The sequence below is a fragment of the Heloderma suspectum genome, chromosome 7 (genome assembly GCF_057233095.1).
Source record: "Heloderma suspectum isolate Gila_16-S chromosome 7, 16-S_ref, whole genome shotgun sequence".
Classification (NCBI taxonomy): domain Eukaryota; kingdom Metazoa; phylum Chordata; class Lepidosauria; order Squamata; family Helodermatidae; genus Heloderma; species Heloderma suspectum.
In genome coordinates, this window is record NC_139464.1 from 101,816,688 (window position 1) to 101,844,212 (window position 27,525).

Below are 27,525 nucleotides of genomic sequence, written 5' to 3' on the forward strand. Positions count from 1 at the left end.
GGCAGTCCTAATTGAATTGAGCTCTTCCTTTTTCTAGTTTGTGTGCACAGTGATAGCCATTCTTTTGCACTACTTCTACATGAGCACATTCTCTTGGATGTTCGTTGAACAGCTTCATATCTACCGCATGCTGACCGAAGTGAGGAACATCAATTTTGGACATATGAGGTTCTACTATGTCATGGGCTGGGGGATTCCTGCAATTATAACAGGTAAGGATGAGTAGATAGCAGAGGAGAAGAAGCTGAAGATTCAGTCATATATTTTATATTTTTACCAGTATGACCGGCATGGCTTCCTCTCAAAGAACCCTAGGAATTGTACTATGGAGAGGGTGCTGAATGTTCACTGCTGGAGATTCTTGATGGACTTCCATTTCCCTGTAGAGAGAATAACTGTTAAATCAGTCAAAATCTGTCATGTAGATATATACCCTCTAATGCCTCTCCTTTTCACGTACTGGGTCTAGGTCTAAACTACATGCTATGTGTAATGCAGATGTATGCATGCTAACTTTCTTTTTTAGTTTCAGGTAAGCACATGGGGCTCCATTCCAATTGAGGGGGGTCCCCTTTTTTAGCCCCCACACAGGAGGGGGTGGGCAAATTTAGTGGGGAAAGCTGCTGTGGGTGGGAAGGTTTAAACCTCCCCTACCAGTACAGGCTTGTCTCAATCCAGATTACACCCCACACACACACACACTCACACACACTCTTTCTCTCTCTTACTTGAAAGTAAGAATGTTAGAAAGAAAGAAAGAAAGAAAGAAAGAAAGAAAGAAAGAAAGAAAGAAAGTTAGGATGATCCGAACACCACCTATTTAACACAGCATGTAGTTTAGCCCCTAGTTCCAGAAACAGCTGTATCTTCAGAGTTATACTAATCAGTGATGTATTTAGATGTTAGCATCAGTTCAAGACACAATGGCAAACAAAATGAAGGCAGATTGAAGTTGTATTGGATGCCTCTTGCCCTAATTAAAGCAACTTCTATGTGGATAAAAGGACATAAACATAACTGACTTCAAGTTGAAACAAGAATTGTACACATACCTCAGGAATAACTTCATTCACTTTGTTAGAATTGCTTCATTGCTTGCAACATTTTGTATATTCTGAGCAGAGAAAGAGACAGGCATACTCTAGGTTTCACTTTCAGATGCAGAAACATTACCCCAGGCACACAGAAAACATGAGAGTACAGAGGGTTAATGTTTCATTTTTAAAATTATGTGTTTTAAATGATGTTGTTTTGGTAGATTTATTTTGAATTTTAACAGAATTTTGACCTTTCATGAATATTTTCAAAATACATTGAAAAAAACCCGAACAAAAAAGGCCACATGGAATTTCCAGTCACACCATATGAGCATTACCTACATAATCAACACAGTAAAGCCGAAACTATCACTGAAGGGAGAAAAATCAAAAGCTTATATGGAAGACCCAGTGATATCCTGTGTGATTCCAGAGTCCCAAATAAATGAAAAAAAAAAATCATTGCCAGACTTGTAATTTATTCCATCCTCAACTATTCCATCCTCAACTAATTTATTCCATCCTCAACTGAAGCGATAATTTGCTGAAGTGTTTCCTCTGGGTGAAGGCAGTTGATGCAAAGTTCAAAACCCAGAGGTTTGTCAAAAATAGGTCCTGGAGTAGAAAATACCCACTCTCAGGTGGTGGTGGTGGGAGAAATCTAAGAACTCAGAATTGCTGACACTGTATCAGCACTTCACTTGGGACAATGATGAGCATGCTCAGAAGCAATAAATTTTGGATTAGCTACAGTAGCCCTGGGAACCAGAGAACAGTGCAGGAGACAGCTGAGCTTGTGATTTTCTCAGTCTACATGACAGGAAAAGAGATCAACAAACCTATTAGAAGCTGATACCAAGCTGATACCATGAGCATAGGGACATAAGAAGAGCCATGCTGGATCAGATCAAAGGCTTATTTTGTCCAGCATCCTGTTCTCAGTTACCAAACAAATGCCTATGGGAAGCCCACAAGCAGAACATGAGTGCAATAGCACTCTTTCCTGCTTGTGTTACCCAGCAACTGGTATTGAGAGGTATACTGTTCTAGTTTGAGTAAATCAAGGACAGCACCTCTGAAGGGTCTAAGGGAGTGGCTTTCAGAAAGTCTCAACAGCTTTGACAAACCTGGCTTTGGTTGGAGTGGAATGGCTGGAAGGATGAGGCTAAGTCGCTTGCTGCATTTCAAGCATGTAGAATAGCTCTGTGGCAGAGTGGAAGGGGAGAAAATGGGAGCGGCAGAAGTTGCAACTCTAATTGACTTTCTAATGCATGTGCCCTTCTGCCCCTGTCTTGCCTTCTCCTCCCCTCTCCTGCCTTATAGAGCACCTCCTTTTCCCACCACCCTCTCCTTCCAGGCACCTTTCATCCCATCCATTAGGAAAGCAAAGGATATATTTTCCAGGAGGACACTGTAATCATTGGGGGATGGGCAAGGAACAAAAGATATCTGGCGTATCTAGTGTAGGGTTTTACCGGGGAGGGGGGCAGTGAGTAGGGGGGAGATGAAAGTGAGCAGGGGGCTTCATCTCATCCCAGCCCCTGGAATGCTGAGAATTCCAGTGCTTGGGGCTGTGTCTCTGTGCCCCTGTTGGAAATTCCAGCCACCTGTCTTGTAGGAGAGAAGATCTCTGGTGTTTCCAGTAGGATTTTTTTCAGGGTGGGTGAGAGCAAGATGTTAAGCAGTGCACCACAGGCCTAAATAAATTGAATCAATAGGGCTGTCACCCAGTTTAAAAAAACAGTCAATTAATTGTACAATTTTTTTTTATCAATCAAAGCTTCAGTCCTAAACCCATTTACCTGGAAATAAGTTCAGTTGAACCCAATGGACCTCTGAGTAGACATGCATAGCATTGTGCAGTAAATCAGACTAGTATCTGCATGCAGTTGAAACCATAATAAAGCAGACTTTGTTTTTAGATTATGCATTCAGTTGTCACAGCAGGCACCATTTTAGAAGAGGCAACCCCTTCTTGGAAGAGGGGAAGAATGCCTCTTCATCTGCCACCTCTGGTTTTTGTATGTCCTTAATACTTAACATTTTTTGAAGTATTCTTGCCTGTTGGGAACACCTTTTTAATTGAGCTGATGTTTTAAAATCTATTAATCAAATCAACTAAGGCTGCAATTCTAGATACACACTTACCTGGGATTAAGCCCAGTTAAGCTTGATGGGATTTACTTCTGAGTAGACATGCCTAGCCACTGCATTGTAAATGTTGCAGGCAGCTCTACTGACTGAGGATATAACAAGGATCCAAACTTAGTGGGAATAGTTAATATAAACCATGTCTCCTTGGTCACAGCAGCTTCATCCTCTCTCTTGTATTTTCCTCAACCTATGGAACACAAAGTATTCCTTCTACCACCAACTAGCCAGAAAGAAGGGCAGGAGTGTGGCTAGAGCAGGGATGCACGATCTCAGATCTGGGGCCAAATTCAACTCTCCAGGGTTCCCAGATGGCCTCATTCCCTTCCCCTGCCCCCCCCCCTTTCCACCAACTACTGATTGTTTGGAGGTTTCCTGGCTTTTGTGCAGTCTCCCCCCCATTCTAAAAGGCTGAAGTGCCCCTTCTAAGGCTTGGTCACTGGCAGTAAGAATGTGAAGTTCAAATATGCTGGCAGTTTTGGTATTTTATCCCTGCCCCTCTTGCCTTTGGCCCCACCCGCCACTGGAATGCATCCCCGACAAAAGAGGCCAAAAAGAGCTTCAATACCCCTGGGTTAGAGTGTCCTGCGGTTGCCAAATACACTTTCTGTAATGATATGTGGTAGAGATGGTGTACAGCGAAGGAGTTTTGGGTGTGGGGACATTTCACTCGAAGCCCAAGTGTGATGTTCAGCATAATGTTCACACATCAACTTTTCACCTCCAGTGCATTCTACATGTAAAAATATGTGTTGTAATTGTGTGCTTTGGTGTGTACTGAATTAGAGCTTGGCCAGTCTCACTCCATATGTATGTTTGCACAGTAATTAATAATGAAAAACTGAACATAATAAGCAATATTGCAGCATGGAAAAGAATAGACAATAAGGTGTGCTGACAGCTTATTGTGAGTCATGCATGATTTCCCAGGAAGTCAGCACTTGTAAAGTTCAGAAGTATACTCCGTGGAAAACAACACATTGGGAGGTTTTTGGTAGCTGGCACACAAGTAAAATAATGATCCCAAACCTGCCCTTGGCTTTGCAGAATGATAAGGGTATATATTCTATATCCAGTGTAAGGGTTTCAGTAGTGTGGGAATGTTTGGCAAAAAAAGGGGGGCATCAAAGAAAGGTGAGGAGGGTTTTGTCCCCACAGATATTCTGAAAATACTGATCAGTGACTGGAAATGTGCCATAGCAGCACAAGTAGTGTTTCTAGGAGTACATATAGAAGGTTTTGTGAAGCCTTTCAACCCATTCTGGTGTTACGTTTTTCCATTCTGTAATGAAGGCAAATCTAGGGAAATGTGGAGAAAAGTTCTGAAGACTCGCTTTGCATCCCCCAGAATGTTTTTGAATCTTCCTTCTGCCTCAAACAGTGAGAATACTTGCATAGATCAGTAACTCTAGGCTAGCTTTTCCCAGCCTGGTGCCCTCCAGATGTGTTGGACCTCAACTCCCATCATCTCCAACCAGCATGGCCATTGACAGTTCCTATCTACTAAGCATGCTGTTCATCATGTTGACCACCCTTTAGTTGATAGACACCGTCCTAAGTCACTCAGATTCACCCATTTGGGTCTGCAAGATATTTATGCATCACCATCATGTTCTAAGCAGTTTCCAAATGCCCTTGCACACATGTAAAGGACTTGCCTAGGGGGCTCTTTAAATTTGAAGTATCTGCTCCCTGCAGTAGAGCGCTATTATGAGAAGAGTTGTATGTGGCACTTCCAATTCCTACAGCTTTTCATATATCTAATGTACTTGCTAGTACTGGTCATTCCAATTGCATGATAGTGCACTAGGCCGTCTAGCAACTGGCTGAATTGCTGTGAAATGGTCATGAGATATCTAACCAGTCATAGGAGAGCTGCCCAGTAATTTCATGTTGACAACAATATAGATCTGTGAGAGAAAGCACAAGAGGAACTCTGTGCTCTTGGGAGGAAAGGAGGGTCACAAAGCCTGAGAAAGCAGGGAAGAAGTTGAAGGCTAAGAAACCTGAGTGGAAAGAGAATAGTTGGATAGTTAAATGAAAGGGGACAGGGGCTTACGGTCCTGCCGATTCTCTTACACCCCACAGATTCCATTACACAAGCAGGACCCAGTACTTGTGCAACAGAGATTTAACGTTTCCCAGAGGAAGCCCCCAAATCAGCGAAAACGCTTGGCTGTGGATTGGGGCAGGTCGGTGGAGCTCCCTTATGCGAGCTCCACCACCCTATCCCATTCCAGAAATTATTGTTTTCGCTTGTTTCCAGTTTTCCCCAGAAGTGCTAAATCTCAGTTCCACAAGCGGTCAGTGCCGCTTGTGGATAGGAATTGTCAAGGTGCAAGAGAATCAGCGGGGGCATGCGCGCCCCATTGGATTCTCCCCAGAGGAGCCAGTGAACTGAGAAACAAGGGCCTTAAGGGAAGGATGGATAACACAAATGAAAATCGGCCAGCAGAGGCTTGGTATTGAGAAAAGGAGAGGAGCTATGGCAAAAAGAGTTTTGTGGAAATATCACGCAGGGTCTAAAGACTTGAAGGGATTTTGTGTTGTTGGCAGGCAAAGAGATTTAGAATTGGAATGTGGCCAAGATGGCTGGGGGAGAACTGGGCTGTGAGACTGAACTAAAACTCCGTGGTGGCAGGACCTCATGCCTGTCCTGTTGACGTTCGTAGTAGGTGAACTACATACCTGAGGGCACATATTGGTCCTGCTTTAATTCAGTAAAATATTAATAAGGTATGAGGTAGAAAGTGAAAAATGCTCATTTTCTGCCAGCTAATATTGGAGTCAGATGTTTGGCCACACTTTGGTGCAAAGTCCACAAATGGGTATTCAATCTTGAGATGTAGACTATTTCTGCCAAATTAGATTGTGTAAGATATATTTTAATGGACCCCGGTACCTGAGGGTTAAGTATTTCTGGGTGATGATTGCTTTAAGAAGAAAAGGCATGCCTCTTATTCAGTGGTTATTGAATTCTCTTTGTATGGATTTTGAATATGAATCTTGACTGCTTTGAGAGAGTGCACATATCAGAGATTCTTTCCACTTCTTTTCTTGTGCTTCAGGTCTTGCAGTGGGTCTGGATCCACAGGGCTATGGGAACCCAGATTTCTGCTGGCTCTCTGTTCATGACACCCTGATTTGGAGCTTCGCAGGACCCATTGTGATTGTTGTGGTTGTAAGTGTTGCAGAATCTGCTAACAGCATAAAACCTGCTGAGCTAAATATATTATTGTCAAGCCTTCTGGTTGTATAACAGTCTCAAGGTTTCTATGTAGTATACATTCTAAAATACAAATCTAACGTACCAAAGACAGTGTGATTTAACAACATCTCTCTGATATCTAAACCTAAAACTATAAAATGTCTTGATAGCAACATCATTCGTTCTAAATATCACAACTTGACAGTCCTTGCTGCAAACAATGTACTTTTTTAAATCAGCGTTGGCTAAAAAGTGTGTGTCTGTGCGTGCGTGCGCGTGCTTGTTTGTTTGTTTGTTTCCAAATTTCAGGAATAATTGTCCTCTGAAATACTGTGAAGCCTGTAGCTTGCACCCACGTAATGTAATTTGGGGAAATGAGCCTGTTTGAGCTCTTCACAAAATGTTCTGGGGAAGGCAGGAGGGCCATAGGGTGTGCCTTCCTCCCCTGAGTTCTTTTTCTCCCTTTTCCCAGTCCAGGTTACTATAAGCTTTTGAAGTCACTGACTCCTTCGAAAATAAAACATGTATTGGGGGAAGAAAAGCATTTCCTGTGATCATACTTAATTGCACCTCTGAGGACTCTTTCAGGTGCAAATTGAGCAGAGCACCTAGCAGTTTAAAGTATCCTGGACCGGGATAGGGTTGGGACATGGGCACCGCGAGGTGTGCAGCCCTTGACCACAATTTCCCCTCCCCAAACTCTCCCATACAGTGAAAGTTAAAAGAAGACTCTGCCTGCCTAATGACGCTCATGTTCAGGGCTAGATGTTCATGTTCAGCCCCTGCTCACCTAATCCCAAGCCTCAGCAATGGCTCGGAGCCAAAGGGCAATTCCACCACAGCACTACAGACTGTTCATCACACTCACACACCACCTGATTCCTTGCTGGCTCCAGACTTTCCCTATAGTTAAATATGGGCTCCTTTATTCAGCATGCCATTTTTACAACATTTAACAAGTGCTCTTGTTCATAATAGGGGCACTTGTGCATTCACAATAATAGGTGGTTTTTGTAAGTACCAGTTGCAAGGTCCAAAGCTTCTTTTTACTAAGCTCAGTCCTCAGGTCTGCCTTACTGTAAACCTCGCAAAGCAGAATCTCAAGACAACTTATGGTGGTCATTGAGCTAAAGTTTCTTGAATTAAGAAAGCTGAGTCATAAGGTGAAGAATTGCAATTGGCTAAAGCAATAAAGATTAATTGATATAAGGTGAAGAGAAGAATTCCTAGCTTTGTAGAACTTAGGAAAATTGTACAGGCTTTTGTGAATTCAGGGAAGAAAAACAAATCTAAATTTCTGTCCTGATCTATGTTTACTTTTCCCTCAAGATCAACTTCATAATCTTCATACTAGCGGTGAAAGCATCATGCAAACAAAGGCAGCGTTCACTGGAGAAAACTGGTGTCATGTAAGTTTGCAGACATGGCTAAGAAAGAAGATGATCCTGAGTAGTAATAACATGGGGAAGAGCATGTTGTTTCTGCCTCAGAACTCAAACTGGGGCAAATCTTCACTGGAAAAGGCTGTATCACAATTTTTGTCAATGTGTTAACTCTTTGATTGCCTTTCTGTCATCTTGTACTAAGTTGCTGTGAGAAGGTTCCAGCAAGACTGATGAAGCTTTGCTTGGATGGTCATTTGATCTAGTATGCCACACTCTCCCCATGTCTCCTTTCCACTTTACGCTGCTTATAATCATCATCATAAGACACTTTCTCCCCTAATTTTACTACAGTGATACAGTCTCCCAAAAGCAGCTGTTAAAGGGTGTGCAATATTTCATGCCCTAATACAAATGATTTTATGGCTTTTATCTAGTTCTGTACTACGGACTGCTTTCCTGCTACTACTGTTGATCAGCGCTACCTGGTTACTAGGCCTGATGGCAGTGAACAGTGATGTAGTGACATTTCACTACCTATTTGCTATCTTCAGCTGCTTACAGGTAATTTGTAAAATGCATTTATAGCATGCCTTCAGATCCCACCTTATGCTGATTTATCTCCTCTGATGATGCAATACTGAATCAGAGCTTCTGCCTTTTTGAAAACAGACTCATAGCAAAAAAATGGCAAACATAGAGGCTTTTGTTTGTGTTTACTCATTAAAGCACATGTGTTTATTTCCAGTGAAGGCAGGAATGGGCAACATGCGGCCCTCCTGGCCAGTTTTGCACACCGCCACTGCTGCTGAATTTGCTACGGCGGCAGCAAAAAAAGCTACAATTTCCATTTAAAACAAGACTTGTGGGGGGCAGAATCATGCCTGTGGGAGCCTCCCAGGAGGGTGATTTTGCTTCCCAACAAGGTGCTCGTTCCCCACACACCGTATTTTAAGTAAACTTGTCACTGCCACTGCACCTCCAAGTTTCAGAGACAAAATCAGCAGCGCAGCAATGGGGAGGGGTGCATTCCCCTTGGGTTCCGGCAAGGAGAATTGGCTCCCGGTCCCATGGAAGTTGCCCACCCTGAACTAACAGAATATTTGGGAACGCCTCCTGTAAATAGATGTTATTCTAAATGCATAGATCTTAAGACTCAGCAGAGACAAATCCTAAATAATAATAGAATGTTTGCGGCATAACGCCTTGCTCTAATTTTTCACTCCATTCCCAGTTGTTCTTTCTTATATCTCTACCTGCTATATATTTTTTTTAAGATTGTGGTTTTTATCCTTTGCCTTGTGCTTTAAACTCTTTGAGGATCAATTCATAAAAATTGTCAACACCAAGGATCCTATTGGAAATTTATACTGACCTGTAAGATTGGAACTCATTTGCTCATTTCAACGAAGTACATAGAAATGTAGGAAGCTGCCTTATGCCAGGTCAGACCATGAGTCCATTTAGCTCAGTACTGTCTACACTGACTGACAGCAGCTCTGCAGGGGAGAACTTGTTTAGCCTTACCTGGAGATACTGTGAATTGAACTTCTGTATGCAAAGCATGTGCTCTACCACACAGCAATCATGTGTGTCACTCTCTGACAAATAGTTCCCCCAACAGATATTCCCAACAGAAAGATGGGTATTTTGAACAGGGGCTAGTAGACCTCTAGCTAGGTCAAATAATATAACATGACAGAAGATAAAATGTCAGTTTCACTGGTTCCCAGACTTTCTAATATCATAGCTCATCAGTGGTGGCTTTGTTCAGGACTTGCCTGTTGGGACCTGCTTTTGAACACAGTTCCTCTGTCTAGTAATTTAATCAGAAGGTTCTAGCGGCATTTCATCTAGGAATTATTCCCATGCATGATTTATAGTGATGTTCTTTGATCCTCTTAAAAGAGTTCGCAAACTGTCTCTTTCTCCCTGCCCCTCTTAGCCCCACTGTGGGAGATAAATACTTCTGTTCTTATAACACATCATCTTAGAGGGATGTGGCAGTTTTGATATTAAGCACTTGTAGTCCCTACCACCATATATTTAGAGTCTGTGCCAATTTCCTCAACAGTCTCTGTGACAGTCTAAGAAAATAGTGGGCTCCGTGCTAAGCGTTTTAGTCCACAGGGGCAAAAAAATTACATACGGGACAATTTATATGCCACAAGCCACCTTCTGAGATGGTCAAAGAGGTGATTTGGGGAAATCTGAGGGAGACTGTGGTCAGACAAATGGATGTTATTTACACAGCCCAAAGTTAAACTAAGGGATTTGCTTCCACAAGATGTGGCGATGGCCATAAACTTAGATGGCTTTAGAAGGGGATTAGAAAAATTCATGAAGGTGAAGGCTATCAGTGGCTACTAGACATGATGGCTATGTACTACAACAGTGGGAGAGGACTGTTGCCATCTTGTCCTGCTTCTGGGCTTCCCATAGGCATCTGGACATCCACTGTGGGAACCAGGATGCTTGACTAGATGGGCCTTTAGTCTGATTCAGCAGGGCTCTTTTTACGTTCTTATGATTATATTTGTCAGTATAGCAGGATAACATTATAACATTATTTTGTCTTCCTTTTTTTTCTCCTTATGTTCCCTCTGAAAAAAATCCAGGGCTTGTTCATCTTTTTCTTCCACTGTATATTCAATAAAGAAGTGAGGAAACATTTGAAGAATACTTTCACTGGAAAGAAGCCACTTCCAGATGACTCCATAACAACAAGAGCTACCCTGTTAACTGTAAGGAGCTATTTTGCAAAAGTATTTCCTGCACATACACATAATAGTCTGCATTTTGACAAATATGCAAATACCAAATTTTATCTGGTTTCTCTGCCATCAGCAATTGGCTCAAAACTCTGTTTATTTTAAATTACATGCTCTCTTACATAAAACAGAGAATTCTTGTGTTCATATCCATTCAGCTCTGGGACTCAAGAGTTTTTAAAACTGTAGTTGGCATTTAAATTATACTCAATAGTTTTCTTGCTTGTATTTATCATTATTTATTTGATTAGCTGGCCTCCTGAAATCATTGGTTGCAACTGGTGGTGTTTGAGCAAAGCCTTCAGAGGAGTAGAAACATTCTTTTTAAGGAAAAAGAAATACAGTTTTGTACTCCTGTTTGTGATTTTGGGTCCCAAATTAGTTTCTACACAGATCATAATTGCAGGCTCATTCTGTAATCAACACTTCTTTTTTATTACTTAGATTTTATTAAGTTGTTTGCAGCATTAGAATATCAACAGTAACATTTCAACAGCTTCTTCGCCCACCATCCCAGTATGCACCCCCATGTATCAACCAAACAATATCCAAAATAGGGAAAGAGAGAAAAATAGCAGGGAAGAAGGAAAAGAAAAAGGAGGAACTAAATGCAATACAGAAAAGATGCACATATCCTAGAGTCAAACATCGATTTTCTTTTCTCCAACATCAAAATAAGTTTCAGATTACTTTTCAAAAGGCGATCTATAGCTTGAAATTTATCAGATGTTACATATTGATTAAAAGCAATTTATTCGTTGTTCATAAGATGCAGTGTAGAGTCTACCCGTGAATGTACACAAATTAAGAATCTAAATTTGCAGTGAATTAAAGCAATAACATTTTGGCACCGGAGCAGTTCTGCATACCTTTAGTCTTTGCAGTAGTGTCCAGGTATATAATAAGTGACCAGACAAATTATATTAAGGGGCAGCTTTGTAGGAAAAAGTCACATTCATTTGTTGAAACACTCTTTCCACAAATATTGAAACATGAGCATGATATCACAGCGTATAAGCAAGATTAGCATGTGCCTCACTTTATCTCCAGCAGTTGTTAGAGTATCTGATGTCTAAATGAAAGAGCTTTTGGATGGTCCAGTATATTCTGAGGAGAATTCTTTGCTTTATTAAATGGAGTCTGTGGTCTTCTAAGCTTCTTAAAACAGAGCTCGGCCAACTTAAAGTTATATTGACCAGTTTCCCCTGTCCACTTGGGTCTTCAGTGATCCTGGTCCAGAATGTTATGAAGCTGCATAGTTTTAAAAAAATTATAATAAGCCTTGGCATGGAAGATAGAGTCCGGATCAGACCAAGTAAGACTGAAATACTGGATGCCTCTAAGAAACCAGGGCCATTTTTTTTTTTTTACAGTCCAGCAGTTGGATGAGTTACTTTTTTTGTTTTTGAGGAGAGTAATTTGTACGTGGTTTGATGAAGTAAAAACAATCTTGCTTAGCTAAGGGATGGGAAATAGTGCAAGCACCAGTCTTGACTCGTTCATGCCACAAAATCTGGCCTCTTCCATTTTTAAGGGAAGGGACAAAGAACTCAGTGGTAGAGCAGATGCTTCGTATGGAGAAGGCCCTGACATATCCAGAGAAGCAACCAAGCAAGGAACAAGTAGCAGATGATGTGAAAGACCTTTGCCTACGACCCAGGAGAGCTCCTGCCAGTCAGATTAGACAATCTGACCTGGTATAATATTCCATTGATCCTTTCTAATTCGGAGGTTCATCCAAATTGTACAAAATATGTGTGAAAAAGAACTACACTTATAGTGGCTTATCACAAAATTCCAAGATTGTCTGCTTCCTTGTACAGTAGAATAAGGGCACAATCCTATGCACGTTTAGACGAAAGAAAGTCCTTTAGACAGAGAGTAAGATTTGTTTTGTCTAAACATGCATGGGATCGCATCTTAAATGCTTTCTGTTACTGAACTGGTGAAAACCTAGGGTTGTATCCAATATTAGTCTAACTTAAGTCCCACTCATCTCAATGGGTCTACTCTAAGTAGGGCTAACATTGGGTACAATCCTTAATGTTACCCATTCCTGCAAAAGTAGTAATTGCAGAAGTTCACTTTTTGACCACTAATAGGAGAACATTGGGATTTATTGCCCTGTATTTGGGTGACAAAAGTAGGAAGGCAGTATGATAATCTTTAAGTGGGGAAGATTTTCTCTTCCCTGCTACCACTTTTTTCAAGGTTTTGTAATTATTTAAACACTAATTCTAGATACATCATCTTTATCCCAAATATATTTCCTAAATAGAAAATTTGCTTTAAAAATTTGGTAGGCATGGATGCAATTCCTTTATTTTTAAAACTAATGTTATAAAACACTCTTGATCAGGGCTCCCCATCTCTCTATCTAGAGCTATCTGTATTGTTTTGGAGGAGAGATTTTAAGTTCAATGGGGCAATAGTTGTAATGTTCCTTGAAATTAAGATCCCTAGCTATTTAATGGCATCTTTTACCCATTGCCCTTGCCAACATAGTTTAATAATATAATTTATTTTACCCAGTTTAAGTGCCAAGGTCTTCTTGGAGTTAATGTTATAACTGGAAATGGTGCCAAAATCCTCAGTTATAGACCTCAAGCTGGAATGGTTATCTCAAGGTCAGACAGAAAAAGAAGCAAGTCATCCACTTATAAGAACTTTTTGTGATTCCCTCTTTTAATGTCTAGTATGTTTGAATTAACACTTCTGATGTTCAAGCCTACTAGATCATAAGTGGCCATAATATTCAGAAACTTTGTCTATAGGCCATTTCACACATTACACAAAGGAAAACCCATGTTTCCCTACAGGTGTACATTCAATAAGGAGCTGCTGCCAATCATGATTCATGAATGTACCTGTATTATACATTTGCTTGTAAGCTGTGTTTATTGCATTCTCACTTTACAATTTTAGGTGTACACTTAAAACATCTTAGGTGTGCATCTAAAAATGTAATATGTTCGGTTGTATTACCCTTGTAAGGTTTTATTACGCTTACAGTATGGATACAGGAACTCAACATTTCTTATCTGAAGTTTCATTAGAAATACAAATCAAATGAGCGATTATGCCTGATCTTTTCCTTAGGACATTCAGACTTCGCCTTTCGGTAACAGACAGTTTGTTTTTACTATTAGAAGCACCCTATTCCCTAAAAACCAAACTTTGTAGCCTAAGCCTATGCAAAAAATTAGTAAGGCTAATCCTTCTTTGGACTAATACCTTAAAAGTTCAGGGTCTTCCAGATGTACAGTTTAGGGCTCATTTGAGTGCCAAAGCTCATGACCAGGATAATAATATGATGTGGCTCTTGATGGGATGTACCACTTCAGATGACAGGTGGGGGAACATCTGTTAGAATGCCCCACTATATAAAAAGCAACCTGAAAACAGAAAACTAGCATGCCAGGCAGAAGGATAGTAAGAACTGTTCTCCATAACATGCAATTTTTCTGTGTTCAAGGGCTTTGGAGAAGCGGTAAAACATGCAGCCCCCTACTTGCAGAAGAACTGGTAACGCTCAACAAGAGATTTGCCACATGATTCTGCTGTGTGTATAGCTCAGCTCTAATAATATCCAGCTTTTAGATAGCTTAGAGGATGTTTTCTGAAAGAAGGAGGTTTGTTTACTGAATAACATCTTTCTTTCTTTCTTTCTTTCTTTCTTTCTTTCTTTCTTTCTTTCTTTCTTCTCAGCGGTCTCTGAACTGTAATGACACGTATATAGAAGAACCAAATATGTATCGCACCACTATTGGAGAATCCACAGTCTCCTTAGAAAGCACCGTCAGGTCAGCCAAGAGTCACAATAGCTACCTTGCTTATATTCTCAGGTAATCTGGTGGCGGCGCATGGCTTTGTGGCTTTCCTTTTCTCTTTGCATTGCTTTTGTGAACAAAAAGAATGCATTGCCACTTTTGTGCTTTTGTCCTTGCCTCATGCCTTTGCAGATGTATTGTTATATAATGTATTTCGTATCTTGTCTGTACATTTGCTGTTTCCATTTGCAGTTTGATTGGACCATCTCAAGAAAACGTAGGTTGAATACTTATAGCAGTGGCCTTACTAATTCCACACAGTCCACCAGCCAGACATTACATTTGACACAGCATACTAGAAATGGGGTGTGATCCTGATGTTGCTTGGACATTGATGCACTGACTCAGAAAGCTCTCTCTCTGTCTCTGTCTCTTAGAGATGAAGCTGCCCAGAAGCTAAGTGTGTCATCAAGCCAAGCAAGAGCTGGCCATGCAGAAGGTGATTCCTCCATCTTCCACAGAAAGCCATCAAAATCCAATGGTGAGAAAATGTAGATGACAAACATTCATTTCCTCGATTGCCTGCCAGCCAGCACCATGTTTTAATACGTAGACATGTTTTTAAGTTTCAGCATCCTTATGTGCGCAGAAAAGTATAAGGTGTTGGTCTAATTATGAAGTACTACTGACTTGTACAGGCTTACGCAAGAGAAATGGTAACTGAAGTATATGAGAAAGATTAACGGCCAATGTTAACTGTTTATATTGCAAATTCCCTAAAGCAAGCTCTCTTGCCTCTGTTGTTAGAAGTAATGAAATGTCTAGTATCTGGAAGTCTATGATGCAGTTTTTATTCCTCGCTCTTAATGTCACTTGTTACTTACTTCTACAGAGCACGATTCTGATTCTGACAGTGAGTTGTCCCTTGATGAGCACAGCAGTTCATATGCCTCCTCTCACTCTTCGGACAGTGAGGAAGATGTGATTGAAGCAGAAAAGAAATGGAACACAGCCACTTCAAAAAGCAATGACCGGGGCCCACTCCATAGCACTCCCAAAGGTAAAAGAATTATGGCCAAAACTGTGGCTCCTGAAATGGGGTTAAAAATGTTTTGACATCCTTCAGAGGATAGAATGGTCTCAGCCTTGGATCATGTAGATTAAGACTGCTGTCCAGCCAGCCAGACTGTGGTTCCCCTAGACCAGCATTCCCCAACCTGGTACCCTCCAGATGCATTGGACTACAACTCCTAGCACCCCACAGCAAGCATGGCTGGAAGGGTTTGCTGGGAGCTGTAGTCCACCACACCAAGAAGGCACCAGGTTGGGGAAGGCTGGCCTAAGGGCAACACACTTGTTACTTCACATTCCCCATCTGTAACATGGGGATATTAATCTTCCTCACAGGCTGGTTAGAAGGATAAGTGAGAAATGCTGGTTTTACAAGTTAAAAGGAATAGAGAAATGAGCCACAGCCCTAAGCAGGTGAACTGTGTGCAACATCAGAGGGTTCACTTGACCTTTTGCCACCACAGTTCCTACTGCCAGTGAGGCTTACTTTGCTGTCCATCTGGAAAGGTAGCCTGCTTTGTTGGCCGTGGAGAGAGAAATTTCAGAGAAAGCACCTACTAAACTCATGGTTCCCTTGCAGGTGTCGAAACAGTCACTTTGGATCAGGGCCATGGTAAATAATAATATTTGCAACTTGGAGCTTCACCTGCGGGAGCTACACAAGTGTCGTTTGTAGCTGCTGCTTTTATTTAAAAATACATACCTCTGGCTTCAATTATTGGTGGTTAGTCAGAAGCAGTCATGGAAAAACTACAGGACAGGAAAGGCCAAAAAAAGAACTTCCAGTAAAACTCTCAGCTAACAGGCAGAATCATTCTCACATTGACATCCTACAGATCAGCTCGCACAGCCCTGACAACGGGTACATTGCAAGCAAAGTTCAGGACCATCATGAGACTCCACACCAAGGGACCTGAAGAGAAAACAGCTCTTTAATCTTTTCAGGAATGCGGAGCTTTTCCCCAGGCTTGTATCCCCCATGATGCATAAACGAGAGCAAGAGTGCACCATTTGCTAACATAGCATCGCAGAAGGAGCCTTTGCAATGCATCTTAGTCCAAGGACAGCAGCAGCTGGCAATGGCCAGCTGAATAACAGAAAAGGAGATGGAGAGGGAGTGAAGAGCTTGAGCAGAGCAGGGCTTCCCCGACCTCATGTAATGGAGGCTTAATTTTATATATAAAAAAATATTTACAAAATTTTTGAGTCACTGGGTTGGATCCAGATTTCTGCTGGATCAACTGCTCTGACCGAAGTAGACTTCCCCGCCCCTTCCTTCCCATGGCAGCCCCTCCACACGCCACCGATGCTACACAGGGAGTCAAGAGATTCTGCTGAATGAGGGGAGAGGAATTCCCCCAATTCCCCAAAAATCAAGTGGAGGGAACTTCTGCAACTGGAGCCTTTCCTCTTGCAAAAGGCCCTTGTTGTTCAGTCGTTCAGTCGTGTCCGATTCTTCGTGACCCCATGGATCATAGCACGCCAGGCTTTCCTGTCCTGCGCTCTCTCCCGGAGCGTGCTCAAGTTCATATTCATTGCATCCGTGATGCTATCTAGCCATCTCATCCTCTGCCGTCCCCTTCTCCTTTTGCCTTCAGTCTTTCCCAGCATCAGGGTCTTTTCCAGAGAGTTTTCTCTTCGCATTAGGTGGCCAAAATATTTGAGCTTCAGCTTCAGTATCTGTCCTTCCAATGAGCACTCAGGGTTGATTTCCTTTAGTATGGACTAATCTGACCTCCTTGCAGTCCAGGGGACTCGTAAGAATCTTCTCCAGCACCACAGTTCGAAGGCATCAATTCTTCGGCGCTCAGCCTTCCTTATAGTCCAGCTCTCACAGCCATATATTACTACTGGGAAAATCATAGCTTTGATTAGACGGACCTTTGTCGGCAAGGTGATGTCTCTGCTTCTGACTATGCTGTCTAGGTTTGCCATAGCTTTCCTCCCAAGGAGCAAGCGTCTTTTAATTTCATGGCTACAGTCACCATCTGCGGTGATCTTGGAACCCAAGAAAATAAAATCTGTCACAGCTTCCATTTCTTCCCCTTCTATATGCCAGGAAGTGATGGGGCCAGATGCCATGATCTGAGTTTTTTCCATGTTGAGTTTCAAACCAGCTTTTGCACTCTCCTCTTTCACCCTCAACAAGAGGCTCTTGAGATCCTCTTCGCTTTCTGCCATTAGGGTGGTATCGTCTGCATATCGGAGGTTGTTGATAATTCTCCCGGCAATCTTAATTCCGACCTGTGATTCATCCAACCCGGCGTTTCTCATGATGTACTCTGCATTTAAGTTAAATAAGCAGGGTGACAATATGCAGCCTTGTCGTACTCCTTTCCCAATTTGGAACCAATCGGTTGTTCCATGTCTGGTTCTTACTGTTGCTTCTTGACCCTCGTACAGGTTTCTCAGGAGACAGGTAAGGTGGTCTGGTACTCCCATCGCTTTAAGAATTTGCCACAGTTTGTTGTGATCCACACAATCAAAGGCTTTAGCGTAGTCAATGAAGCAGAAATAGATGTTTTTCTGGAATTCTCTTGCTTTCTCCATGATCCAGCGAATGTTGGCAATTTGATCTCTAGTTCCTCTGCCTCTTCGAAACCCAGCTCGTACTTCCGGTAGTTCTCGGTTCGCATACTGCTGAAGCCTAGCTTGTAGGATTTTGAGCATCACCTTGCTGGCATGTGAAATGAGCGCAATTGTGCAGTAGTTTGAACACTCTTTGGCATTGCCCTTCTTTGGAATTGGAATGTAAACTGACCTTTTCCAGTCTTCCAGCCACTGTTGAGTGTTCCAAATGTGTTGGCATATTGAGTGCAGCACTTTAACAGCATCATCTTTTAGGATTTTAAATAGCTCAGCTGGAAGACTGTCACCTCCGCTAGCTTTGTTGTTACTAACGCTTCCTAGGGCCCGCTTGACTTCACTCTTGAGGATGTCCAGCTCAAGATCAGGGACCGCACTATCATGGCTATCAGGGACATTAAGATCTTTCCTGTATAGTTCTTCTGTGTATTCTTGCCACCTCTTCTTAATCTCATCTGCTTCTGTTAGGTCCCTGCCTTCTTTGCCCTTTATCATGCCCGTCTACAGGTCATGGCAGCGAGTTCTGACAAAATATGATCCACTGGAGAAGGAAATGGCAACCCACTCCAGTATTCTTGCCAAGAAAACCCCATGGAATGCAAAAGGCCCTGCCCTCTCGCAAAAGGCAGATCCTGGATGCAACCTACTTTATCCAGCCCAAAACGGGAGATCAAAGTGAGGGACCGTACAATAAAACAATCCTATTCACATTTACTGAAAAAGGGGCTCTTCAGTCAGAATTCTGTCTTTGGCAGTTATTGTTCATGAGCCCCCTGTTTTCCTTAGACTCTTGTGCTGCATAGCTAGACTTTTATTTTTTAGTGAGGACTTTGCCAGTGCTGAAATTTCTAATCCTGCAGCTTTAGGATAATGAATATTGGAATTTTTTTAAGGGTTTGGTGGCACAATAAATGTTCAGCAGTGAGGAAAACGTCTCCGCCTCCTCAGTTGCACTGCTGGGTTTCCAACTCCATTTGCAGAGTGCAAGTTGATATGAGAGTAGCTAAAGGTGAGGGGAGAAGGAGGGATTATGAGCCTAAACCTGAAATTTTGAACTCCCAGTTTTGAGCTAAAAGGTTTGGGCTAATTTCAAACAGGCTTATTTTCAGCAAAAAGCTGTGAAAACCAGAAAGCTCCATCTTCAGTAATGGACTTTTTCTTTGTTTTGAAGACAGTCGATAGTTGAAAATGATTCTGAGAATAGCAAAGCTGTAGAGACAGGCTCTTTCAGATTGTAGCTTCCAATCCTGTTTGTGTGTTTAAATTTGGTTTGGTTTTATTTTTTATTGTCCTGCAGTTGATTCTGTTCCCAATCACGTAAAACCCTATTGGCCTTCTGAGGGCATAACAGCAAGTGATGGTGAGGAGCCAAGCGCAAAGCAAAAGCTGAAAGTGGAAACCAAGGTTAATGTGGAACTTCACCGGGAAAACCTAGCAAACCACAGTAGTGAAGTACCTTGGGACAAAGGGAATGAAGGGCAGCAAAATGAAACCAAGCCCATAGCCCAGCAGAACCACCAGCAGCCAGAACAGAGGAAAGGTAATGGGGAATAGTTGGAATACACTACCACAAGATGTAGTATTGGCCACCAACTTAGATGGTTTTAAAAGGGGATTAGACAAATTGATGGAGGAGAAGACTGTCAGTGGCTACTAGTCTTGATGTCTATATACTACCTCCAGGACTGGAGGCAGCATGTCTCTGACTACCAGTTGCTAGGGAACAATAGCAGGAGAAGGCTATTGCACTCATGTCCTGGTTGTGGGCTTCCAGGAGGCATTTGGCTGACTACTGTGTGAAACAAAACATTGGACTAGAGAGGCCTTTGGTCTGATCCAGCAGGCTCTTATGTCCTTAATACATGTTGTGTTGAAATGAAAAATAAGGAGACACAGAGTTAAGTTTTTTGAAGGTCATAGCTCAGAGCAATTTCATGCATTACAATTTTGGGAGCGTACCCCCAAGATGCTTAGTTTGCTCCCTCTCTGCTGTCCTTCCACCAGCAAGCAAAGACTGCTTTATTCAAGAAGACCTGTGGCCTGTAAGTGGGTTTGTTGGGTTGTAAGTGGGTCTGCTGTTTTTTTGTTTTTTTACTTTTCTCATTCTGTACTTGTTATAGTTTTATTGTCTTTTAATGTACTGTTTGATTGTTTCAATCAATTTTAATTGTGCCTGTAAGCCGCTTGGAGTGCCATTTTTGATAGAAAGGCGGGGCACAAATCAAATAAACAAACAAATAGATAATAGTTCAAGGGTAGGCAACTTGTTTTGGCTTACAATTCCCATGATCCCTAACCATTGGCTATGCTAGCTAGGGCTGATGGGAGTTGTAAGCCAAAACATCTGGATGACCACAAATTGCGTGCCCCTGCTTTAGCTGTAAACCTAAAAAAGTCCATGCATCATTACTGGTAGGGAGCTGTGATTGGGTGTAAACTCAGTGGCGTACCTAGGCTTTCCTCTGCCTGATGTGGGAAAGGCTTTGTGAGATTCCTAGGAGCTCATGTTGACTTCCTGAGCTTTCTTTAATGCAGGGTTGGACAACTTGTGGCCTTCCAGATGTTTTGGTCTACAACTCCCATCATCCCCAAGCCAGCATAGTTATTGGTGAAGGATCACGGGAGTTGTAGGCCAAAACTTCTGGAGGGCCACAAATTGCCCACCCCTGCTTTAATGCCGAATTACCTATCATAATAGTTTGTATCAAAAAGTAGAGAGGAAGGTCACCTCCTCTGAGAGTACCCACAGAAATTATAGGCTGAACATTTCTTTATTGCAAACATAGGAATACATGGTTCATTGCTTCTTATTAAGTACAGGTTTTGAATTTGTTTTCATTTGGTTATATAAAATATCTGCCATTCATCACTTTCTTTTTCTTTCTGTGGCAGGCATACTGAAAAATAAAGCCACCTACCCTCCTCCATTAATGGACAAAAACATGAAGAATCGGCTACGGGAAAAACTGTCAGACTATAATCAAACCACTATTTCATCCAGAACTACTTCTGTCGGGACTAACAATGGTGTCCGCTCCACTTCAGACTCTGGGGTAACAATAAAGAACCCAAGGAGAGATCAGCCTCCAGAACAAATAAATGGTTTAGCCATGAATGTCCATGTTGGAACAGTAACTGCTGAAACATCAGATTCTGAGTGAGTGCCAGTTTGCAAATTGCCTTTCCCTATCCCACTGTCTCACCCCTCTTGGGTTTCTGATGTTCTCTCCTTCCCATAGACTTAACACTTTGTCCTTCCAGTGGCCCATTTCACTCATTCACCTTCGCTTATGAAGCCAGGAATAAGCGTCCGGGTCTTCTGCCCCTTTCGTTTGCTCCTCCTCCTCATGTTCTCTAGCTTCAGTGCTTCAATCCTGGTGAGTTCTCAGTTACATCTAAAATAGGGAACTATGATTTAATGTCAGTGACTAAGCTAGAATCAGACCCTGGGGCCTAATCACTATCTTCTCCAAGCTAACACAATAATTCTTTACCAGTTACCAAGAACACCCCTTTCTGTTCATCACCTGTCAGTCATATTTTGCCATGTTTGTCTTTGGCACTGCATCCAAGATGAGCCTCCTTGTAGGAAGCTTTGACTGTTGAAGCATGGTTGTCCTCCTGCATGATAACATACTGAAATGACCTAGATAGTTTCACTTGGAATGGTTCACCGGCCTCTGTTTAACTCTAAGTTGCATGGTTACTTCTTCTCATGAACAGAGGCAGTAATGAAACTTCAATTTGAATCATCAGGAAATTGTGATGACTGTTGCAACTTGGGAAGACTCCTCCACTGTGATGTCACTTCCTGGAGATCTCTTGATTCTGCATACACTTGCCCCATAACGAGGATGCTAAGGACATCACATCTGGGGAACGTTTCATATTGCGGCATACCTGTGACTGCTCCCTTTCCCGTGAGGTGCTCAATAAGACTACTTAGGGTACATTTGGTGCCTGATGGATTGCGTAAATTGTGCCAAAACATGTGGAGACCAAGCAACGGAACTCACTACTGGAGAATAATGCCTTTCAAGAAAAGTAGACAGAGCCATAGCAATCTTGCAGGGGATGCCAGGCAGGACACTGCATATGAAGAAATGACTTATCCTTGAAGATAATAGTACAGTATGGCATACCACCAACCCAGCCCCGCCTGGTCTTAAGACATGCTGGGGTTTTGTGCAATGGGATCTCTACACTCAGGAGGAAAATGTATCACACCAAGTGCCCTTTAATTTCTTTGCCAGCTTCAGCACCAGCCTGTGATGGACACTTTGTCTTAAAATCATTTTGAGAGAGTGAGAGAGAGATCTGTAGATAATTTTATATATTTTGTATGGTGATTCTTTAAAAAGGTTATTTTGTACATTTCACATATAAACTGATTTTCTTAAATTTGATAGCAGGAGAGCAATTGTGAAAGAGCTTTGATATTTTTTATATTAAAAAGGAATTGCACAAGTGTACTTGAATTTGGCATTTGAGGGGAGTGGGAGAAATATAACTAATGTCTGCACCAAGTCCAACTTAATTGTGATGCAGCCTTTTTTTAAAAAAAGGTTGTAATGTGTCTTTGGACATATATGCGCATAAACAGAATTTGTCAGAAAAAAATTGAAATATTTCAAAGGCCACAGTGTGCATTTGTATAGTCTCAACACTAACCAACCAACAACAACAAAATATATCTGTGGTTGATTTCTATGGCAGTCTGATTCTTTCCCCAGTCTTCATCTATGTATAGATATTTTCCTTTTTACCTGTGGTGTTCCCATCCTGTCTTCAACAGGTTTTGAATTGCTCTTATGAGTAAAAAAATTTTTTAACAGTATCATCTTGTTTTCATATTAGATTTGTGTAACCTTTGATGCTGGTCCACCTTTAGCCTTGCTTTTCTCTAAAAAAAATAATAATAATAATCCTGCCATGGGTTTTCTATAACATTCTGCTTCCTCCCCCCGCCCCCTGCCTACTTCATTTGGCAAACCAGAGCAGGAAAGGCCTAAGGATGCTTCAGCTTAATTTCTCAGTGCTTTGACACTGTTCACAGGGTTTTTGTTTTGTTTTGTTTTGTTTGTACAAATAAATGAAGTATCATTTCTCCCTGGAAGGTAAACAAAAAGATTTGAACAAAATACAGGGCAACACCATTAGCCTTCTATTTCTGTGGTGTTTACAAAAGAAGCTTAGAATATGTAAATATATTCTGAGGATACATCTCCTGTGGGATGCCTTTTGCCTTGGCTATGACTCAAAATGAGTCCTTCACATTCTGGGCACAATGCATTGGGAACCTGGCTTATGCAAGCCCCTGTGCAATTAACCAAAGTTATGCTAGGGCACAACTAAGTAGCAGGAGCTATAAGCTAGAAAGTATCTCGTCCAAATTTTGCCTTAGCCATAAACTCACCAGAGGGTTTTAGACAAGCGTCTTAGTGCCCTTCTCATATCTGAAATATGGGGAGAATACTGGCCTAACTTACAATATTGTTGTGATGATTACTGTGATCATCGCATATGTGAAGTGCTTTAAACACTCGTCAAAGTTGTGGTATAAATGCTAAATACCTGCTTTTGAGAAATCCCCCCTAATTTCATACTTTCCACTCCCAACCTAATAGGCGCAAGGGAGACAGCTTGATTATTCAGGACAGAAGAACAGTGATTTGACACATGGGCTGTACCATGTCAAGTGGGTGGAGATAGGAAAGCCCCAAATGCTCCCTCATTTTAGCCAGGGACCAGCGAAGTGACCTGCTTGATCTCTCTTCCCTTGGGGCTTCTAAAGACCTTTTACAAGCTCATAACTACAGCAGGCTCAGAAGTCTCTCTAAGGAAGCACAGTACCCCTCCATGGGAGGTGGTTGCGGGGAACCTAGAGACAATGCCCAAGGAACTTTTGAGAGTTTCCTATCTGGGTCAAGCCTTTTCAGTGGGAACTTTGCAAGCCAGAGGGATTAGTGTTTTATTTTAGGGGGCAGAATTTTACACAGGAAAATTTAAATTAAGTTGGAGCTTACTGACTGATTTCATAGAATCATAGGAATAGTAGGGTTGGAAGGGGCCTATAAGACCGTCAAGTCCAACCCCCAATATTTCCTTCTCCTGTAGTAGAGTAACGTACAAAAGATATTCCCATTGGACTGTGTTTTCTGCTTTTCAAAAGCACTGCATTTGATATCAGTCATTTCCAGTATTGGTTAAATGGTATATGCTTTGTATATAATATTATTCCTCTAGCTACCAAAACACTCTCTCTTCCTTTGTATGAATGTGTGTAAGAGAAAGAGCAGATTCAGACCAACTATGAATCAGGAATTGTACTAGTAAGCACAATAAATGAAATAAAATCTACAATAAGCTTGCACAAGTTTTAAAATATTCTCAAGCAAGGTGAATAAATTTTAATCAAGTTTTCAGCTTTCTAATTCATTACTGGAAAAGCGTGCATACTAACTGAATGCTGCAATAATTAAAGCATATCTGTTTACAACTAAATAAAGCCTTTATATTACCTAGCAGCATAGTGGTCATGCAGGCTACATGCCTTTTGCACTACAGAATTTATATTTGTTTAAAGAAGAAATTGTTAAATCAACTATAATTGTTTTGCGCATTCTCCCCCTCTCATTATATATACACAGACAGACCTTAAGCAAGATCACTAACTTATGGACTTAGGTGCCCAGAAGTGCCTTTCTAGAAAAAAGGGCTGGTAGCTACTGGGCAGAACAGTGATCCCCCATCATGTAGGAAGTCATATTGTTTGGTCAACTGAGTATAAATATTCTTATTTCTAAAATAATTAAATGTTGCCCTGCTTTGGTCTTTTACATAGAAAAGCTGATGTTAATTCAGTTGGCATGATCCAGCTAAGTTAAGCACTTTTACACCCCACTGATTTTGTGGGAGAGTTAAGTATGTGCTTACATCTTTTCCCTTTGAAACCAGCGGGCCTTAACATTTCTGAACTTAACATTCAGTTTTAAGAGATTACGAATGCAGACAGGTTTTTCTTTTATTCAGATATATACCATGTTACTTGAAGGAATACTTCATAAACTGATTTTTAAAAAACCAATAAAAAATCCTTTAATTTAATAATATTTTACCAACCCTGTTCTCAAGAGGCCCTTTCAGAGAGGAGAGTCTGGCTCTTTAAAAAGTATTGCTTTCATGCTGTGTGAAACTTTTGATGTAAAAAGGTTTTGAATGTGTAAGTATCTGCCTATCATCCTTGGGTATAATACTAAATGATGATACAGCTGTTTCACATATATGTGTATATTTTGCCCCAATGAGATGCAGTTAGTTATTTTTTATTACAACTGTTGCAGTAAGAGTGTCAGCTGTGCTAACCACAGAAAAAACGAATACCTATTTTTTACAATTTATGGCAGATTAGACACTGGAAGGTGGTGTTTTTTTAACAAATGTATATTTATTAATGTGCAGAACACTGGAACTGAAGCACAGCTGAGAGGAAAACTTGACAATAAATTAAGGTTTTGAATTTGTATTTATGCTTCAGCTATTTATTTCCATAAAAGGATGGTATCTGGTGAATGTTATTGTATTACATTTATATCCCACTTCTATGTCTGAAATCAAAACTCAAAGCTGTTCTAAAAATACCAATAAAATACTGACAAAGCATATAACCAAACCACACCAAAACAGACACCATAAAAATAAATAACCAGTAAAAAAAAGTTTAAAAATCAACGTTCAAATATTTTAATTGCCTGCTTCAATAAGGAAGTCTTTGCCCAGCTTCTAAAAGAGGGTTGCAAGATTCTGGTGATCCTCCCAAGGAGGAAGTTCTACAATTGTGACCTGATGCCAAGAAAGCATTTCTGTCTTATGGGCAGACAGTGGAGCAGAGTCTCTTCTATGAACCTCAAAGGCTGATAGGGCAGGGAACACAGAGGGAGAAGGAACTTCCTGCAGCACAGTCTTGTCAGAGCTTTAGGAGTCGTAAGCAGCACCTTGACTTGTGCTTGGAAGTAACAAGCAGCGTCCACAATTTATCAATCGTCCGCTTTCTGCTCTTACCGGCAACGCATGCCAAGAAGAGGCAGGCAACCTTATTTCCCACTAGCCCTAAAGAAACAGGTGGCAGCAGCTGCAAATAATGCCCCCTTTTCCCCTGTGGTATCACCTCTTTTGCTCACATCTGCTGCTGGACAGAGTGGTTCAGTTTCTTTGAATAGGCCACAAGCAGCCACAGCTGAAGCTCCGCAGCATGTATTATATAGGGCATCCATTTGAACTTGTGCAAGTTAGGCAAACTCAAGTGAAGTTGGGTTCCCCACCCCCACCCCTTCTCAAATTCGTTTCAGTTCCACTCATATTTCCCATGTATATTTCAGCTGCACCAGCCAGCATTGCTAACATGCACACAGTTTAAATCCTCCTATTCTGGGCAGAATGGATATCAGCTTCACTGCATAACCAATGAAGAGTTGCTAAGCAGCCCGGCTCTTGGCTCTCACTGCCTTCTCCAACAATGAAAGCTTTCCGATTGCAAGCGCATCTGAATCCATCTGTTCAAGTGAAACCAAACTTTTGAAATTGTTCCGTTGTAATCTTTCTGGCCACCCCACAGCCACTGAGGTAAGAGCCAAAGAGACTGCAGATTATATTTCTAGTTCAACAACATCTGTCATAGAAAACTCCTCTCCTCCGAGCACTTGAGTTCCCTAAGGGTGCCTTGTGTTACAACAACCATTGTACCGTGGGTACGTAAAGTATTTGCAGAATCACATTCCCTTATCCTGGAGTAGAAATTAAAATGGTGATGTATGTGAGTGCCGGGGGGAGGGGGGGCAGGGGATAGAGAAGTTCTAAGGAACATTTAGAATTAAGAAGGAGACAGAAGAAATCATCTTGGATATGGTACCAACCCTGGTAAAAGTGAGACAAAGAGTCTATTCAAAAGAGTGAATATATGAGGCAGACTTTGTCCAGATCTTGAATACTAATTTTGTCATGCTGAAGTACAAGACATTTCTGTGGCACTCAGACATTAGAGATACATACAGTGTTGATATCAACCTGTTTATCAGATGCTGATTTAAAAAACAACAACTTAAGAGCTAGACTATGGTCTAATAGTATAACACGTGCTCTTCAAAAGATCCTGTTTCTAATACTACTGGGCAAATGATGAGGAGAGCTCTTCTAAAAGTGTTCTAATTGTCCTGTGTACACAGACCTGTTTTAATTGGTTGCATTTGTTACAGAAATTAACATAGTGCTGTTCTTAAGGGTGAATCTACAGGTTACAGTGTTCATAATAATAATAATAAAAAATCAAGAGGTGATACCACAGGGGGAAAGGGGGGCATTATTTGCAGCTGCTGTCACCTGTTTCTTTGGAGCTACTGGGAAATAAGGTTGCCTGCCTCTTCTTGGCGTGAGTTGCCAGTAAGAGCAGAAGGCGGATGGTTGATAAATCATGAACCACAGAGCAGAGAGACAAGTCTTTTGTCACTTGCAAACCCTGGCACACAACACTTCAGTAGAGTCAAATTACAATAT

General features: G+C 41.4%; 1 protein-coding gene across 2 annotated transcripts in view; it reads left to right on the forward strand.

Annotated features, from left to right (window-relative positions):
• The window catches only part of CELSR1 (cadherin EGF LAG seven-pass G-type receptor 1), a 241,644-nt gene extending 216,144 nt beyond the window's left edge, over positions 1-25,500 (forward strand). Inside the window, exons 25-35 of one of the 2 annotated variants that reach the window (XM_084810982.1) lie at positions 38-212; positions 6,257-6,369; positions 7,726-7,805; positions 8,216-8,342; positions 10,397-10,522; positions 14,258-14,394; positions 14,757-14,860; positions 15,212-15,379; positions 19,274-19,516; positions 20,869-21,133; positions 21,700-25,500. In XM_084810982.1, the coding sequence (XP_084667108.1) occupies positions 38-212; positions 6,257-6,369; positions 7,726-7,805; positions 8,216-8,342; positions 10,397-10,522; positions 14,258-14,394; positions 14,757-14,860; positions 15,212-15,379; positions 19,274-19,516; positions 20,869-21,133; positions 21,700-21,724 (1,563 nt within the window). In that variant the 3' untranslated portion in view covers positions 21,725-25,500. The remainder of the gene's footprint in view (positions 1-37; positions 213-6,256; positions 6,370-7,725; positions 7,806-8,215; positions 8,343-10,396; positions 10,523-14,257; positions 14,395-14,756; positions 14,861-15,211; positions 15,380-19,273; positions 19,517-20,868; positions 21,134-21,699) is intronic. The other variant, XM_084810983.1, reaches the window with a different exon arrangement.
• Positions 25,501-27,525: the final 2,025 nt, after the last annotated feature.